Here is a 12,964-nt window from a genome sequence, read left to right as displayed (position 1 = left end):
CCTATTATCGCCATTACCGTCCCATTGCCTTCCCCCCTTGGAGGTCGGGGTGCCGACATAAACAACCCGATATCCAAAAGGAAAGGCACCGGGATGAACCTCGTTTTAGCGGCCCCTCTCTCTGTGTCTTTTGGGGTCAATCAGATCACGCTCACGAGAATTTATCGCTGTTGACATAGTAAATAGTAGTGCTTCACGTCCAATAAGTTATACCAGTGCGGCCACTACAGATAGGCATTTGCGGTCACTGTGCTGATATAGCCATTGGCCGGAGAAGGACCACAGTACACTATGCCAACAGGAAAAATCCTAGGGGGGGGTGGTTCGTTGCTGGCTATCTGCGTCGCTGTGCTGGTGAAGAGTTGAGTAGATGAAGCTTAGATACTTCAAGGCGTTCATTTAACTTGTAGGCATGCTCTAGGAGGCATTCCTTGGTTAGCTGTGTACCTGGATCACTTATGGTGGTAGATAAGGCACTTACTCCATGTTTTATAGAGATACACCCAACAGTTACTGCGCACATCAGTATATCGACGTATGGTAAAATAGAATCATGTTGAATTATATTACTCCTCCGTCTGATGGGCAGACGCGGTATTTGTAGACCTCTAGGGCCTTCTCAAAACCCCGAACCGGAGGCTATTCGGCCTGATTCGGCCTCACTATCTCCCTTGCAGAAGCATCTATTGGTGGCGTCCGTCGGCCTTGCATTCGTTGTAATCTCTACCCATCTAAGGACAGTGAAGAGCTGCACAGACGGAATGATATCCATGCTTGCAGTAGAATTGTTTGCGCGCTCCGCTCTCTGCATACTTTAGCGCAGATCTACCGTGGATATACATTGAGGGCCTATCAATTTTATGAAGCCATCTTACAGTCACATACGCGACGAGACTTGTCGTATCAACATAAACGTAATTGGTAGTTCATAAGGTTGCTATTCTACCTCCCAGTACCATCGTCTGGGGTTGCCGGCTCTAAACCCCTCTTGGGTAACTCCGTATATCCATGTTCGGAATGCCGCCTAAAAACAAAACAAACATCAAGCAGATTCCTTTCTCTACGCCTCCTAGTACCCGTCTAATTAGTTTCCAACCCACCCCTCACTGATCTTAAGCACAACTCCTCCCTCCTCCCCCACCCTCGCAACAGTAACACTCCTCAAATCCTCCACAACCCAATCCGCACCCGCCTCCTTGACCTCCTTCGCCGTATGCGTGGTCGCCACGCCCAATACCCTGCACCCAGCCGCCTTTCCGGCCTTAATTCCCGCAGGGCTATCCTCCAGCACTAGCAGCCCCTTAGGGTCAAGCTTAAGAGACTCAGCACCCATCAGGTAGCCCTGCGGATCTGGCTTGCCGTTCGCCACGGACTCCGCGGTCACGAAGTGCTCAGGGGCTGGGAGTTTGAGGATGCGGAGCCAGCCGTTGGCTAAGGGAGCGGTTCCGGAGGTCACGATGGCCCACGGAACTGGAGGAGTGGTGGCGGAGAGGGAATCGCAGAGGGCGCGGGCGCCGAGGATCTCAGTGGCGTCTGCTCCGTAGCGGGCGGGTATTTGGCCTTCCACTTCGCATACATCTAGAGGCGTGTTAGTAGATGGTTGAGAGGAGGTGGGAAATGAGTCGGGTGAAGTGTTGGGTGTGAGAATTCTGTGATTTTGGGGTAATATGCGAAGTGAATGGAGATGGATGAGTGGGTTACGTCAACCGCAGGTTAGTGGTAACTCACATTCCCAGTTGGCCTTCTCGGGGCTTATAATTTTGAGAACGTCTATACTGCGCCTGCCGTGCGAGGTCTGCAGGATAACATTTGGGTCCACGCCAATCTCCTTTCCGATCCTACGCTTGGTCAGTGACTGGTGAGGCTTAAACAGGAAGGGCGCTTACTGGTGCCAATGCTTCACAACTGCATCTGTGGAATCGATAATTGTGCCGTCCAAGTCAAATAGAAGTCCAGCAAAGGATACTTCCTCGGCTGGAGCGGTATATGATCCTTCATTTGTCGACCCCATTTTTATTTGGTATTTCTCTCCGAGGTGATAAGTGAGACTGATTTGTGGTGAGAGTCGGTTCGGTATGCCGTAAGATGTATGAAATATCCGAGTTCTCAGATTTTTAAAATAGTTATAATCTCAATATGACCTGCTGGTGACTTTAAATTTCGTAACCACGTGTTCTCATAAATAAATGCGTAGCGTCTTAGAGAACCGGCCTCCTCTGATTTATATACTAAATACGAGAAATCATGTGGCGGCGAGTACTGCCCCAAGGAGAAGGGGAGTCCGGCGAAACCACTTGTCCGAACTCATAACCTAACGAATCAGGCATGCACAAATGACAGGGATTATCATCCTTAGTGGTGAAATCTTGGCACCACACACCGAAATTTCGCGATTAGATAGAGAAGTGGAATTTTGTTTCTGTTGCAGCGAACCTAACCACATAAATTCTGCCAACGAAACAATGGCAGGAAATAAACCAGGAAGTAAGCAAAACACTCGCAATATGTGCGCAGAATTGCGAGGAGGTGCTAATTTATATTCTTGCAGAGCCCAAGAGCAAGCGCGTCTCTGTACGCCTTCGTCATAAGATCGAGAAGGCCTCGTCCGCGAAGCAAAGAAAGGAACGCAAGAACGGAAAGAAGAATCCAGAATGGAAGTCGCGCATGAAGAAGGATCCTGGGATCCCCAACCTCTTCCCGTACAAAGATAAGATCCTGGCAGAGATTGAGGAGGCGAGGATAAGGAAGCAAGAGGAGGCTGTTAAGAGGCGTGCGGAGCTTAAGGCTCTGAAGAAGTCTGGAGAGGATGTCGATAAGGACATTGAGGCCCAGATGGAGGGTGTCGAGGCAGAGGATGAGGATGAGGATGAATTCAACATGGATGACATGGATGGAGATGATGATACCAACCCTATGGCTGCCTTGCTCGCAAGCGCAAGAGCCAGGGCTCAGGAATACGAGGAGGAGTCTGGCAGCGACGAGGACGAAGACGAGGACAGCGATATGGACGGAATGGACGTCGACGGAGTTTCACAAGCCTTGCCTAACAAGAAGGACGGCTCAAGAAAGGCATTCGACAAAGTCTTCAAGCAAGTCGTCGACCAAGCCGACGTAATCCTCTACGTCCTCGACGCCCGCGACCCCGAAGGCACCCGCTCCAAAGAAGTCGAGCGCATGGTCATGGCTGCCGCAAGCGGAGGCAAGCGTCTAATCCTCGTCCTCAACAAGATCGATCTCATCCCCGCCGCCGTCCTCAAAGCCTGGCTCATCCACCTCCGCCGCTACTTCCCGACCCTTCCCCTCCGCGCCTCCGGCCCAGCCCCCAACGCGCACCAATTCAACCACAAATCCCTCACCGTGCAGAGCACTGCGACCACGCTCTTCAAAGCGCTGAAGTCCTTCGCGGCCCGCAAGCAGCTCAAGCGCGCCATCTCCGTCGGCGTCATCGGCTACCCCAACGTCGGCAAGTCCTCCGTCATCAACGCCCTGACCTCGCGTCTCGGCGGCGGCCAATCCTGCCCCACCGGCGCTGAGGCAGGTGTCACCACCTCCCTCCGCGAAGTAAAGATCGACAGCAAGCTCAAGCTTCTCGACTCTCCCGGTATCGTGTTCCCCAGTACCCACGACGGCACCAAGGCGTCCAAGGTAGAGGAGAACGCGCGCCTGGTGCTCCTCAACGCGGTGCCGCCGAAGCAGATCGAGGATCCCGTCCCGGCTGTTACGCTGCTCCTTAAGCGCCTCTCGAGGACCCCGGAGATGACCACGAAGCTTATGGAGGTGTACGGACTGCCACCTCTGGTGACGGCGTCGAATGGTGACCCAACGAACGATTTCTTGATCCAGGTTGCGAGAAAGCGTGGACGTCTTGGGAAGGGCGGCGTGCCCAACCTTCCTAGTGCTGCTACGACTGTCATCACGGACTGGAGAGATGGACGTATTCAGGGATGGATGGACGCACCGCTGTTGGCTGTCGCGCCGACGCTTGCTCCCGGTGAGGTCCAGGTGGGCGCTGTTGTTGGTGACCAGAAGGAGATTGTTGCGGAGTGGGCGGAGGAGTTCAAGTTGGAGGGACTTTGGGGCAGTGGTGGTGCGAATGATGATGCGATGGAAGAGTAGGGGTAGATGGGACAGTATTCTTGGCATAATATTTGGCGTCTGGAATAACATGTGGGACTGGAAAAAGGACACAGCTTGTAGGCGTCAATGTTATAGTTGTTAGCTGTGAGATCAAAATATGACTACATCACGAAACTATCTTCCATAATTCGCTCCTGAGCTTTGTGAGAGCTAGACAGTTAAATGTTCGTGGGTATTCTCAAGAACGGGTTGAATCACAGTTTACAGCACGAGGAGTTCAGACCTATAAGATACGAGTGTTTTCATTGATTCTCGCTCTAGTTAAAACCTCAAGAGGTAGGTATTCTTTGCGTTCGCAATTGTCTTCGCCTGAAGTAAAGAAGCGCTCTCAAAGACCAAACATTTGAAAATAACAATTAATTCCGGACACATCCCCTGCTACGATAGATTTGACTGAGGACTTTGCAACAGCCAAAATTCTCATCAAGTCATAACAAGTAGACACTTTACTCCTCATCAACTGGGAGCTCCTCCTCGTACTCCTCCTCTCCCTCGGAGACGGAGGCCTCCTGGTACTGCTGGTACTCGGAGACGAGATCGTTCATGTTGGACTCAGCCTCAGTGAACTCCATCTCGTCCATACCCTCACCAGTGTACCAATGCAAGAAAGCCTTGCGCCTGAACATAGCAGTGAACTGGTCACCGATACGCTTGAAGAGCTCCTGGATGGAGGTGGAGTTACCAACGAAGGTGGAGGACATCTTGAGGCCACGGGGTGGGATGGAGCAGAGAGCGGTCTGGACGTTGTTGGGGATCCACTCAACGAAGTAAGAGGAGTTCTTGTTCTGGACGTTGCGCATCTGGTCCTCGACCTCCTTCATGGAGACCTTTCCGCGGAAGATGGCAGAGCAGGTCAAGTAGCGACCGTTGCGGAAGTCGGAGGCGGCCATCATGTTCTTGGGGTCGAACATCTGCTGGGTGAGCTCTGGGACGGTGACGGCACGGAAAGAGTGGGCGCCACGGCTGGTGAGAGGAGCGAATCCAACCATGAAGAAATGGAGACGGGGGAAAGGCACCATGTTGACTGCCAATTTGCGGAGATCAGAGTTAAGCTGGCCGGGGAAACGGAGACTGGTGGAGACACCGGACATGACGGCGGAGACCAGGTGGTTCAGGTCACCGTAGGATGGGGCGGTGAGCTTGAGGGTCCTCATGCAGATATCGTAGAGGGCCTCGTTATCGATACAGAAGGTCTCGTCGGAGTTCTCGACAAGCTGATGGATGGAGAGGGTGGCGTTGTATGGCTCGACAACGGTGTCGGAGACCTTTGGCGATGGGACAACGGAGAAGGTGGCCATCATGCGGTCGGGGAACTCCTCGCGGATCTTGGAGATCAAAAGCGTACCCATACCGGCACCAGTTCCACCACCCAGGGAGTGGGTGATCTGGAAACCCTGAAGGCAGTCACAGCCCTCAGCCTCACGGCGGACAACATCAAGAACCTGGTCGACAAGCTCGGCACCCTCAGTGTAATGTCCCTTGGCCCAGTTGTTACCAGCACCGGATTGACCGAAAACGAAGTTGTCGGGGCGGAAAAGTTGTCCGAATGGGCCGGCACGGACAGCGTCCATGGTACCGGGCTCCAAATCGACGAGGACAGCACGGGGAACGTACTTGTTGCCGGAAGCCTGAGGTATGTTAGATGCTGCTGTACTGGTACCACATATAGGATGTACCAACCTCGTTGAAGTAAACGTTCATACGCTCAAGCTGGAGATCGGAAGTTCCATTGTAGCTGGCAGCTGTCAGTTTAAACTATCCATACATATACTGATGATCATTGTACTCACACTCCGGATCCATCAAGGCCGTGCTCGCCCGAGATGGTTTGCCTATAAATCGGTCAGTCGGGGTTCATGTTGTGCTGGGCTAGGTAGCCGTCGTTGGAGCTACACACCAGAAGGCAGCACCGATTTGGTTACCCTGAAGAATCAAGTTAGTTATATTGTCAATAGATATGCTTTGGAAGAGGGTTCTTACGCATTGTCCGGTCTGGAGATGAACCTATATCACAGAAAACACGAGTTAGCCAATGTGTTCTCCTTGGTAGCTGTCCAATGTGGGGCAGCATTCAGGAGCAACAACGCGTCGCTACCATGAGCTCCTCCCGCACCTGATATCGAAGGGATGTTACATACGATTTCACGCATCTTGAATGGTGTGTAGGTGGAAGTTGGAGATGTACAGGTAAATCTGCGGACGAGTTATGGAGCTTGAGATAGCAAAAAGGTGAAGGGTGGTATGTTGAGGTGGATGGGGGGGTTGTGTTGTGGGTGAAGGATGAAAATAAGCGGTGAGGTCGTGTTGACCTTGCCTAAAGTGGAAGCTACTAGCGCGAATTCACCCCTTCCCCTGTAAACAAACGGACCTTGGAGACGTGGGAGGTAACAAAACGGCTTTTGGCAGCTGCATTTCAACGTTTACTACGCGTAAATGCAGATATTTGTATTGATACCGCACTAATTATATAAACCACGTATGAGATGCTCACGAATTTATCACCTCCCATTTACCGCATTAAGCTGTGTGCGATGACTTGTCACCCGCCTCGGTACTTAAACTGCATCCCCTCTATTAGCTCCAGGGTCTCCGCAGATACTCCCTGTCGCTTAATCTGTGTGCAACTCTGTCCAGACAGTACAGTACATCATCCTCAAAATAGGGGCACATGCCAAATTTACGGGGTCACAGATAGGGATGAATGTGTGTTACTGATATTTTGTATATGATCAACTCATCGGTCACATATACGATCGTCAGGTACCACTCTACGCTGTAGTAAAGCTCACCGCTCTCTATCTAGCATTGGTAATCCATCTGTAACGGGTTAACGGTAATTCTCCGTGCAACCCCCCTAATGCGCTGCTGCTACACCGGCTGCATCGGCCTGAGCAGTAATTCTCTTCTTGTACGCCTGGACATCGCCAGGGAACTTCTCCACGATACCCTCGTCGCAGACCCATAATGACGTGCAAACAGTTTGGAGCATCGTCACGTCGTGAGAAACCATAAGAATACCTCCCTGGAACTGCTTCAATGCCTGAGCCAAGGCATCCATAGCCTCAATATCCAAATGATTAGAAGGCTCATCAAGAACCAGGATGTGTGGGTTTTGGAGTGACAAGCATGCGAATGCTACCCTAGATTTCTGTCCTCCAGAGAGTAACTCCATCTTCTGTAGACCAGTCATACCAGTGATACCGAAGGCACCAAGATGTCTTCTGTAGTCTTCGTCGGGCTTTCCAGGGTAGTTCTTAGACATAAAGCCGACAGCGCTATCGTTGAGATCCAAGGCATCAACGTGATGTTGAGCAAAGAAGCCAACTCTAAGTCTGGGGTTCTGAGAAATAAGACCCTTCGTAGGCGTCAACTGGCCAATCAGCAGCTTAAGTACAGTCGTTTTACCAGCACCGTTGGGACCAACGATACCAATACGGGAGTCGAGTTGAACGTCGAGATCGACGTTCCTGAGAAGTGGCTTATCAGGTGTGTACCCGAAGCTCACATCCGTCATCTGAATAATAGGAGGCGAAAGTTTCTCGACTTCGGGGAACTTGAAGTGGACACTGTACTCTTTCTCCGGTGCCTCGAGAATAGGCATTTTCTCCAGCTTCTTGATTCTGGACTGTGCCTCGGACGATTTTGCGGCATTATAACGGAACTTGTCAATGAAATTTTGCAGGTGCGCTCTGACAACCATTTGGTTTTCATATTCGCGTATCGCTGTCTTCCGACGCTCCTCCCTATTGGCATAGAAGGAGTCGAAATTGGAGCCCTTGTAGTAATCGAGACGCTCCGAGTGCTGGTGGATAATGTCTGTGGCAACTTCGTTTAGGAAGGCTCTGTCGTGAGAAACTACCAGAACCGTGCTGGGGTAGGTTTGCAGATAATTCGAGAGGAAAGTAATAGATGGGACGTCCAACATATTGGACGGTTCGTCCAGGAGTAAAAGATCCGGCTCGCAGAAAAGGGCTCTGGCCAGTGCCAGACGCATACGCCAACCTCCAGAGAAGGTCTTTGTAGCAAACTTCTGGCGCTCGGGTGAGAAACCCAAACCAGCCAGGATACTGGCAGCACGAGGTTCCGCCTTGTCAGACTCCATTTCTGCAAGTTTCCCTTGTACGTCACCAAGCGTTTGGTCCAATGCATCACGCTCGCGGTCAATCCTTGCGGCGTCAACAGAGGTGTCAGCCATAGCTGAGCGCTCCGCCTCCATAGCTGACAACTGTTTGGACAGTTTTTCTTGTTCAGACAAGAGATGTTTTCTCCACACGTCAGCGTCTAACACTGCCTGTATAGCAGGGGTATCATCTCCAGATATCTTAATCGTAGTTAGTTTTTGCACTTTATGGGGTATAAGGTTCAACATACCTCTTGCTCCACATGCAGAATGGAAATATGCACTGGAATGGCAAGTTCTCTTCTTGCCAGCGCTCTCAGAAGAGTAGATTTTCCGATACCGTTCTGACCAACCAGACCATAACGCCTACCGTATGCCAACGTCAAGTTGGTATCCGTCAGAATTCTTAATCCACCAATCGTCACATCAATACCATCAAGCTTAATATCCTTGCTCTTAGCCTGTCCCATGGCATTCGATCCCAGCTGCAGAGGGTTAACAGCCATGAAGAACTCTTCATAGGACTGCGTATCATCCGTCTGGTTGAGCAATTTAGAAGCCTCATATTCAACAGCCTTGTACTCCTTCTTGTTCTGCTTAGCAGCAATCTTCCTCTCTGCCTTCTCTAACTTCTTGCGATCGACCTTAGACTCAAGCTTCCTCGTATTCGCCGACTCCAAGTCCACACCCGTGGTTGTAATGCCCAATGTGGAAGACATATTCCGCTGTGTGCTCACTTGGATAGCCTGGTCCAATCTCTTGGCCGCCCCAGACGCTCCGCTCAAGTCCACATTTGATGCATTGGCAGCTCCGAATTTCGCCGCCCATTTCTCGACTAGCTGGCGGATTTGTGTCTCATTCTTCTCTGATGTCTCGCCAGATGCTGATATGAGCAGGGCCGTAATGGACGCAACGGCCTCAGCTAATGGTGACGTCCCCGTGGACTCGGCATCGGTGTATGAGCTCGAGGCGTGCGAGAGATATCCCACCGAATATTCCGTGAGGATAGGGTCGATATTCGGAATCGATCCTCTGATTTCGGCCTCCATTTTTTCTATAATTTATGGTACAAGGTCTGTCGTTGTCCTTTCGCCACTAAATTCCGGGCCGAGCAGTTTCTGAGACGGGGTCGGACTTGGACAATAGCTGTATTTGTGATCGTACAGTACAAACACAAGTAGTACAGGTCGACCTTGGAAAAGGAGAGATGAGTCAAGTCTCGTGGTTTAATTCGTTTGTCTCAGTGTGGCTTTGAAGCTACGTCTAGATTCCCCACGTTCGAAATATTGGAGGCGGTCAGTGCTGTATCCGGCAGAACTAAGAGGCTCTTACGCTAAGCCGAAGATGGCCTAAATTACACGCGTGTTAAAGAGACGCGTCGCTCCCATAGCCGCGACGCGTTTTGACTAGGTAGGTAGCTATTTAAAGCACGCGATTTTTGAGAGGCTCGGTTCGCACGAACCTCAAACGCCCCTTCCCCTCCTTTTGAAATCCTTACCAAAGCATACATATATGGCACATCCTAGCAAACTACGGCGCTACTCCCTGAAAGTGCTAATCTTATAGGGTGAGACGGAGCAACGGACTCGCCTGAGTCCCGGCTCCAGAAAAAATGCTCGTCAGGTGCAATAAGCTGCATGTATGTCTGGGATAGATATAGCCCTAGGCATGTAATAGGATTATGTAGGGCAAGATCATTGGGCCGTTCCAGCCTGACACCACGCTCGATCAATTCCTCGCGTCAGATTGGTCAGAGGTCACGTAAGGCAGTCCAACTGCAATTACCACCATATGCAATGCAGACAAAATATCTGACGGAAGACATTCCACCCACCCAGACTCAATTTTAGACAAAGCTGAGGGACAGGATGTTGGCGCTATGTTTGATACCTTGCCAATATTTCATCTTATATGTGACTCGAGAAGCGGTGAGGTCCCCAAGGGGTTGACGGGATCCCATGAAATTGGTGCAGGTTCAAGGAAAAAAAGTAGATGGAGGGGACTTCTTGTTGCCGCGCGATCCTTGCTCCAATCCGATCCCCAGATATTGCCCTCCTCTCTACCGGCATTCTGTTCGTGGCTTAAGGTGGTATGGGAAACCTGTTTTGTCAAGTTTGTCCACAGTTATGGGTTCCTCTAGTCAAGCGCCTCGTGGCGGCGCGATTTCCTAGATTGTTCAAGCGCCCAGATCCAACACGACTTTTCAGCCGGCTCGTTGTACGCCCGGTACAGATCATCTCCTCTTTCCATTATACTCCGTTTGTGCGTGCGAAGCTCCCGTCTCTCCATGGACACAGGAACCTCTCGCATCTTTGCTTTGAAATCTAGTACATAGTCGTACACCATACAGTTTAGTTTAGTTACGATGCTGCACCCCCGCTGAAACGAAGAAGGTAAGCATCCACTAGAGACTGGTCGGAGATACTCGTATCCATTGTTCTCCCACAGCCGACCACCCCACTACGAGCTAGCTACCTTAGCATTCGGTACGTCATGCCATATGTTGCCGGGCAACTTGTCGATTTATCAGTATTAGTTCCATCGGCCAAATGTTTTAGATATAAAATGTCTCAGGTGGCGAGAACTGTTGAGCAGCAATCAATGCCCGTGATATCTTAGCCTAGGATCTGTGCGGAATCCCACACAAACTCGTGGCATGTGTGAGTAGAAAAGAGACTGGGTGGTGGAGGATTCAGCTCATAATGGAGCTAGTTTATAGAGTAGAATCTCTGGCGCCGATAGGAACAGGGGCATGAAAAGACGGAGACGCCGTCTTCACTCGCTAATTGGACTGTCTTTGCGAACCACAACAACACAACGCAACCCAAACCCGTCTGGACCTACCAAGACAAATCGTCTGCTAGTAAGTGAGATTCGGGCATGCTTGCGGTGCTGTCTTATGGTACGCCGATGCTGGCCCTGCTCCGTACGTACACTATTACTTGCGTGATCATCTACACGCTACTGGCGGATCCTATCAATGGAGCTACCAACGCAAGTAAAAGCCCTCTCTTAGGGAAGATCCGCCATTTGTATCTGGTATGTCTATATACATTAGGATTTCTCGCGAGGCAGGCACGAGGGACAACCGATTCTTCCGGGAACAAAGTGAGGGGTTGAGCGATGTGGGAGCTGATGGCGCCAGGTACATCCCATACCTTGGTAAAGCTAGGTTAGTCGCAAATCCATATGTGGAGCGCGTTTCGGTGATCTGCGTTGGGCAATGACATAAACAATAATATTTACCCTTGGGGAGCAACAAAGGTTTAACAATGAACAGATTGATTACTTCTTGACGAGCTGTTGCTGTAAGGAGGTATTTAGGAGAGGATAAATCCTAGCTTTTATTTCGCTTCGAAAATAACACCTCATAACGCCTGACCTTGCGTATATCACGCGTTTGGCTTACAACGAGGGGCTCAAACTATGAGGCAGGGAGCAGGCTTGCCCTTACCTTGGACGGCAGGGAGCTATCTTACGCCTCAACTTGACTCCCCGCCAAATGCTGACGATAGCTGCATGGATTGGGTCCGTTCCACAGCCTGGACCAAGCCCTTCTCACTTCTAGTCCTGCCTGCCGTGCTCGTGCAAAGCAGTTGGATGAAGATACATGGAACAAACAAGACTTGTTCTGCACTTGTTTCCAGCAGAAATAACAGGTTGGGTTATCTCTTGAATGACCTTTGATACAACTCTTGCGGCCTGTACTCTGCACTACCAATGTGTCACTGGCACCACTTACCGCGTTGCGCGTTGCGAGAGCAAGCACAGGGGAAGGGGGATGATTCCGTGGTGTATGTGTAAGCTGTGCCTTGCCGAAGGCACGCTTGTGCTTGTGGGTAACTACAGTGTATAGGGCGCACACGGATCGAAGAATGGATTATGGCTGCACGTAGCCCATAAGAAATTAGAGTGACCGTTAATTCAAGCCGCCGGTGAGGGCCATTGGATATGTCTATCGGTATCACAGCGCAGTGCCTGAGCCGGTCTGGGAATATCCGTACCAAGCCATCTTGCGATATCAGGCTCCATGGTAGATCTCATAGCCATCGACTTAGCTCCACCCTTAGCTCTGATCAGAGGCATAACATGGAAGCCATCGGAGCAAGGATATGGGAGATGGGGGCGTGGCAAGGCGTCGGACTTCCCTATCAGTAGGCCCCTTCCATGATACGCCTTCACCTTGGAAAGGTGGTATAGGGTGGTATAGCAGGATGGTATAGGTAGTATTTTCGGTATTTAATGTACTCACAGTACTCACGGTACTCTTACCAGAGTGGCACCCTGCGGCAAGCCACCCAATTGTAACGACCAAGGGAATGCCTAGCATGATATATGCTGGCTGGAACAGCAATACCTGAAACTCTGCATGGATCGACCTGTAGCTGGGGGGCGGAGTGTCTAGGGATGATATGTACAGTACCTTAGAGACGGGTGGCCTTTCTAGCATCTCTATTCGCCCCCAGATAGAATTGTCCCTAGGGAGTGGAGTGAGGTGTATCTAAGGAGCGATTGAACCATAGCGAATGGAGGAATTGTCAATCAACTCAATCAACTCCAGCGGGGATTCTATGCAGAAGAGGAACAGAAAGAAATACAGGAAAGACAAGGAAAGACAGGAGGGGAGACACGAGTACTTGTGCATGCCTACTGTCCACTCTAGTCCGGCAGTAGAGCCTCGTGGATACATGCACCTCATACTCCTCC

The 12,964-nt window shown here is 50.8% G+C and overlaps 4 protein-coding genes across 4 annotated transcripts; 1 reads left to right on the top strand and 3 right to left on the bottom strand.

The window, feature by feature from the left end:
- Positions 1 to 917: 917 nt before the first annotated feature.
- Positions 918 to 2,212, bottom strand: VE01_00226 (uncharacterized protein). The gene is made up of 3 exons (XM_018269758.2): positions 1,887 to 2,212; positions 1,729 to 1,838; positions 918 to 1,578 (listed from the first exon to the last, which is right to left on the bottom strand). The coding sequence occupies exons 1-3, from the start codon at positions 2,009 to 2,011 to the stop codon at positions 1,085 to 1,087; spliced, it is 729 nt and encodes a 242-aa protein (XP_018135406.1). The 5' UTR covers positions 2,012 to 2,212; the 3' UTR covers positions 918 to 1,084.
- A 139-nt stretch (positions 2,213 to 2,351) lies between these two features.
- On the top strand, positions 2,352 to 4,247 carry VE01_00225 (uncharacterized protein). The gene is made up of 2 exons (XM_018269757.2): positions 2,352 to 2,484; positions 2,549 to 4,247. The coding sequence occupies exons 1-2, from the start codon at positions 2,463 to 2,465 to the stop codon at positions 4,114 to 4,116; spliced, it is 1,590 nt and encodes a 529-aa protein (XP_018135403.1). The 5' UTR covers positions 2,352 to 2,462; the 3' UTR covers positions 4,117 to 4,247.
- Positions 4,248 to 4,360: 113 nt separating this feature from the next.
- Positions 4,361 to 6,404, bottom strand: TUB2 (Tubulin beta chain (Beta tubulin)). Its single transcript, XM_018269756.2, has 6 exons — positions 6,276 to 6,404; positions 6,118 to 6,141; positions 6,035 to 6,060; positions 5,928 to 5,969; positions 5,818 to 5,872; positions 4,361 to 5,765 (listed from the first exon to the last, which is right to left on the bottom strand). Exons 1-6 carry the CDS (start codon positions 6,285 to 6,287, stop codon positions 4,584 to 4,586), a joined length of 1,341 nt encoding a protein of 446 aa, XP_018135404.1. The 5' UTR covers positions 6,288 to 6,404; the 3' UTR covers positions 4,361 to 4,583.
- Positions 6,405 to 6,552: 148 nt separating this feature from the next.
- Positions 6,553 to 9,723, bottom strand: VE01_00223 (uncharacterized protein). The gene is made up of 2 exons (XM_018269755.2): positions 8,509 to 9,723; positions 6,553 to 8,458 (listed from the first exon to the last, which is right to left on the bottom strand). Exons 1-2 carry the CDS (start codon positions 9,304 to 9,306, stop codon positions 6,992 to 6,994), a joined length of 2,265 nt encoding a protein of 754 aa, XP_018135409.1. The 5' UTR covers positions 9,307 to 9,723; the 3' UTR covers positions 6,553 to 6,991.
- Between the last annotated feature and the right edge of the window lie 3,241 nt (positions 9,724 to 12,964).

The sequence above is a fragment of the Pseudogymnoascus verrucosus genome (genome assembly GCF_001662655.1).
Source record: "Pseudogymnoascus verrucosus strain UAMH 10579 unplaced genomic scaffold scaffold_1, whole genome shotgun sequence".
Taxonomy (NCBI): Eukaryota; Fungi; Ascomycota; class Leotiomycetes; order Thelebolales; family Thelebolaceae; genus Pseudogymnoascus; species Pseudogymnoascus verrucosus.
The sequence above is the reverse complement of the archived record's forward strand: the minus strand, read 5'-3'. Positions and strand labels throughout refer to the sequence as shown.

Excerpts from the sequence above, each read along its gene's own strand:
- VE01_00225 (XM_018269757.2), top strand. The coding sequence starts at position 2,463 with ATGGCAGGAAATAAACCAGGAA. Across the intron at positions 2,485-2,548 it reads GGCAGGAAATAAACCAGGAA|AGCCCAAGAGCAAGCGCGTC; the intron begins GTAAGCAAAACA and ends ATATTCTTGCAG.
- VE01_00223 (XM_018269755.2), bottom strand. The coding sequence starts at position 9,306 with ATGGAGGCCGAAATCAGAGGATCGATTCCGAATATCGACCCTATCCTC. Across the intron at positions 8,459-8,508 it reads TTCTGCATGTGGAGCAAGAG|ATATCTGGAGATGATACCCC; the intron begins GTATGTTGAACC and ends ACTACGATTAAG.
- VE01_00226 (XM_018269758.2), bottom strand. The coding sequence starts at position 2,011 with ATGGGGTCGACAAATGAAGGATCATATACCGCTCCAGCCGAGGAAGTA. Across the intron at positions 1,839-1,886 it reads GTTGTGAAGCATTGGCACCA|GATCGGAAAGGAGATTGGCG; the intron begins GTAAGCGCCCTT and ends GACCAAGCGTAG. Across the intron at positions 1,579-1,728 it reads CGAGAAGGCCAACTGGGAAT|ATGTATGCGAAGTGGAAGGC; the intron begins GTGAGTTACCAC and ends ACACGCCTCTAG.
- TUB2 (XM_018269756.2), bottom strand. Across the intron at positions 5,970-6,034 it reads CAAATCGGTGCTGCCTTCTG|GCAAACCATCTCGGGCGAGC; the intron begins GTGTGTAGCTCC and ends ACCGATTTATAG. Across the intron at positions 5,766-5,817 it reads TGAACGTTTACTTCAACGAG|GCTTCCGGCAACAAGTACGT; the intron begins GTTGGTACATCC and ends AACATACCTCAG.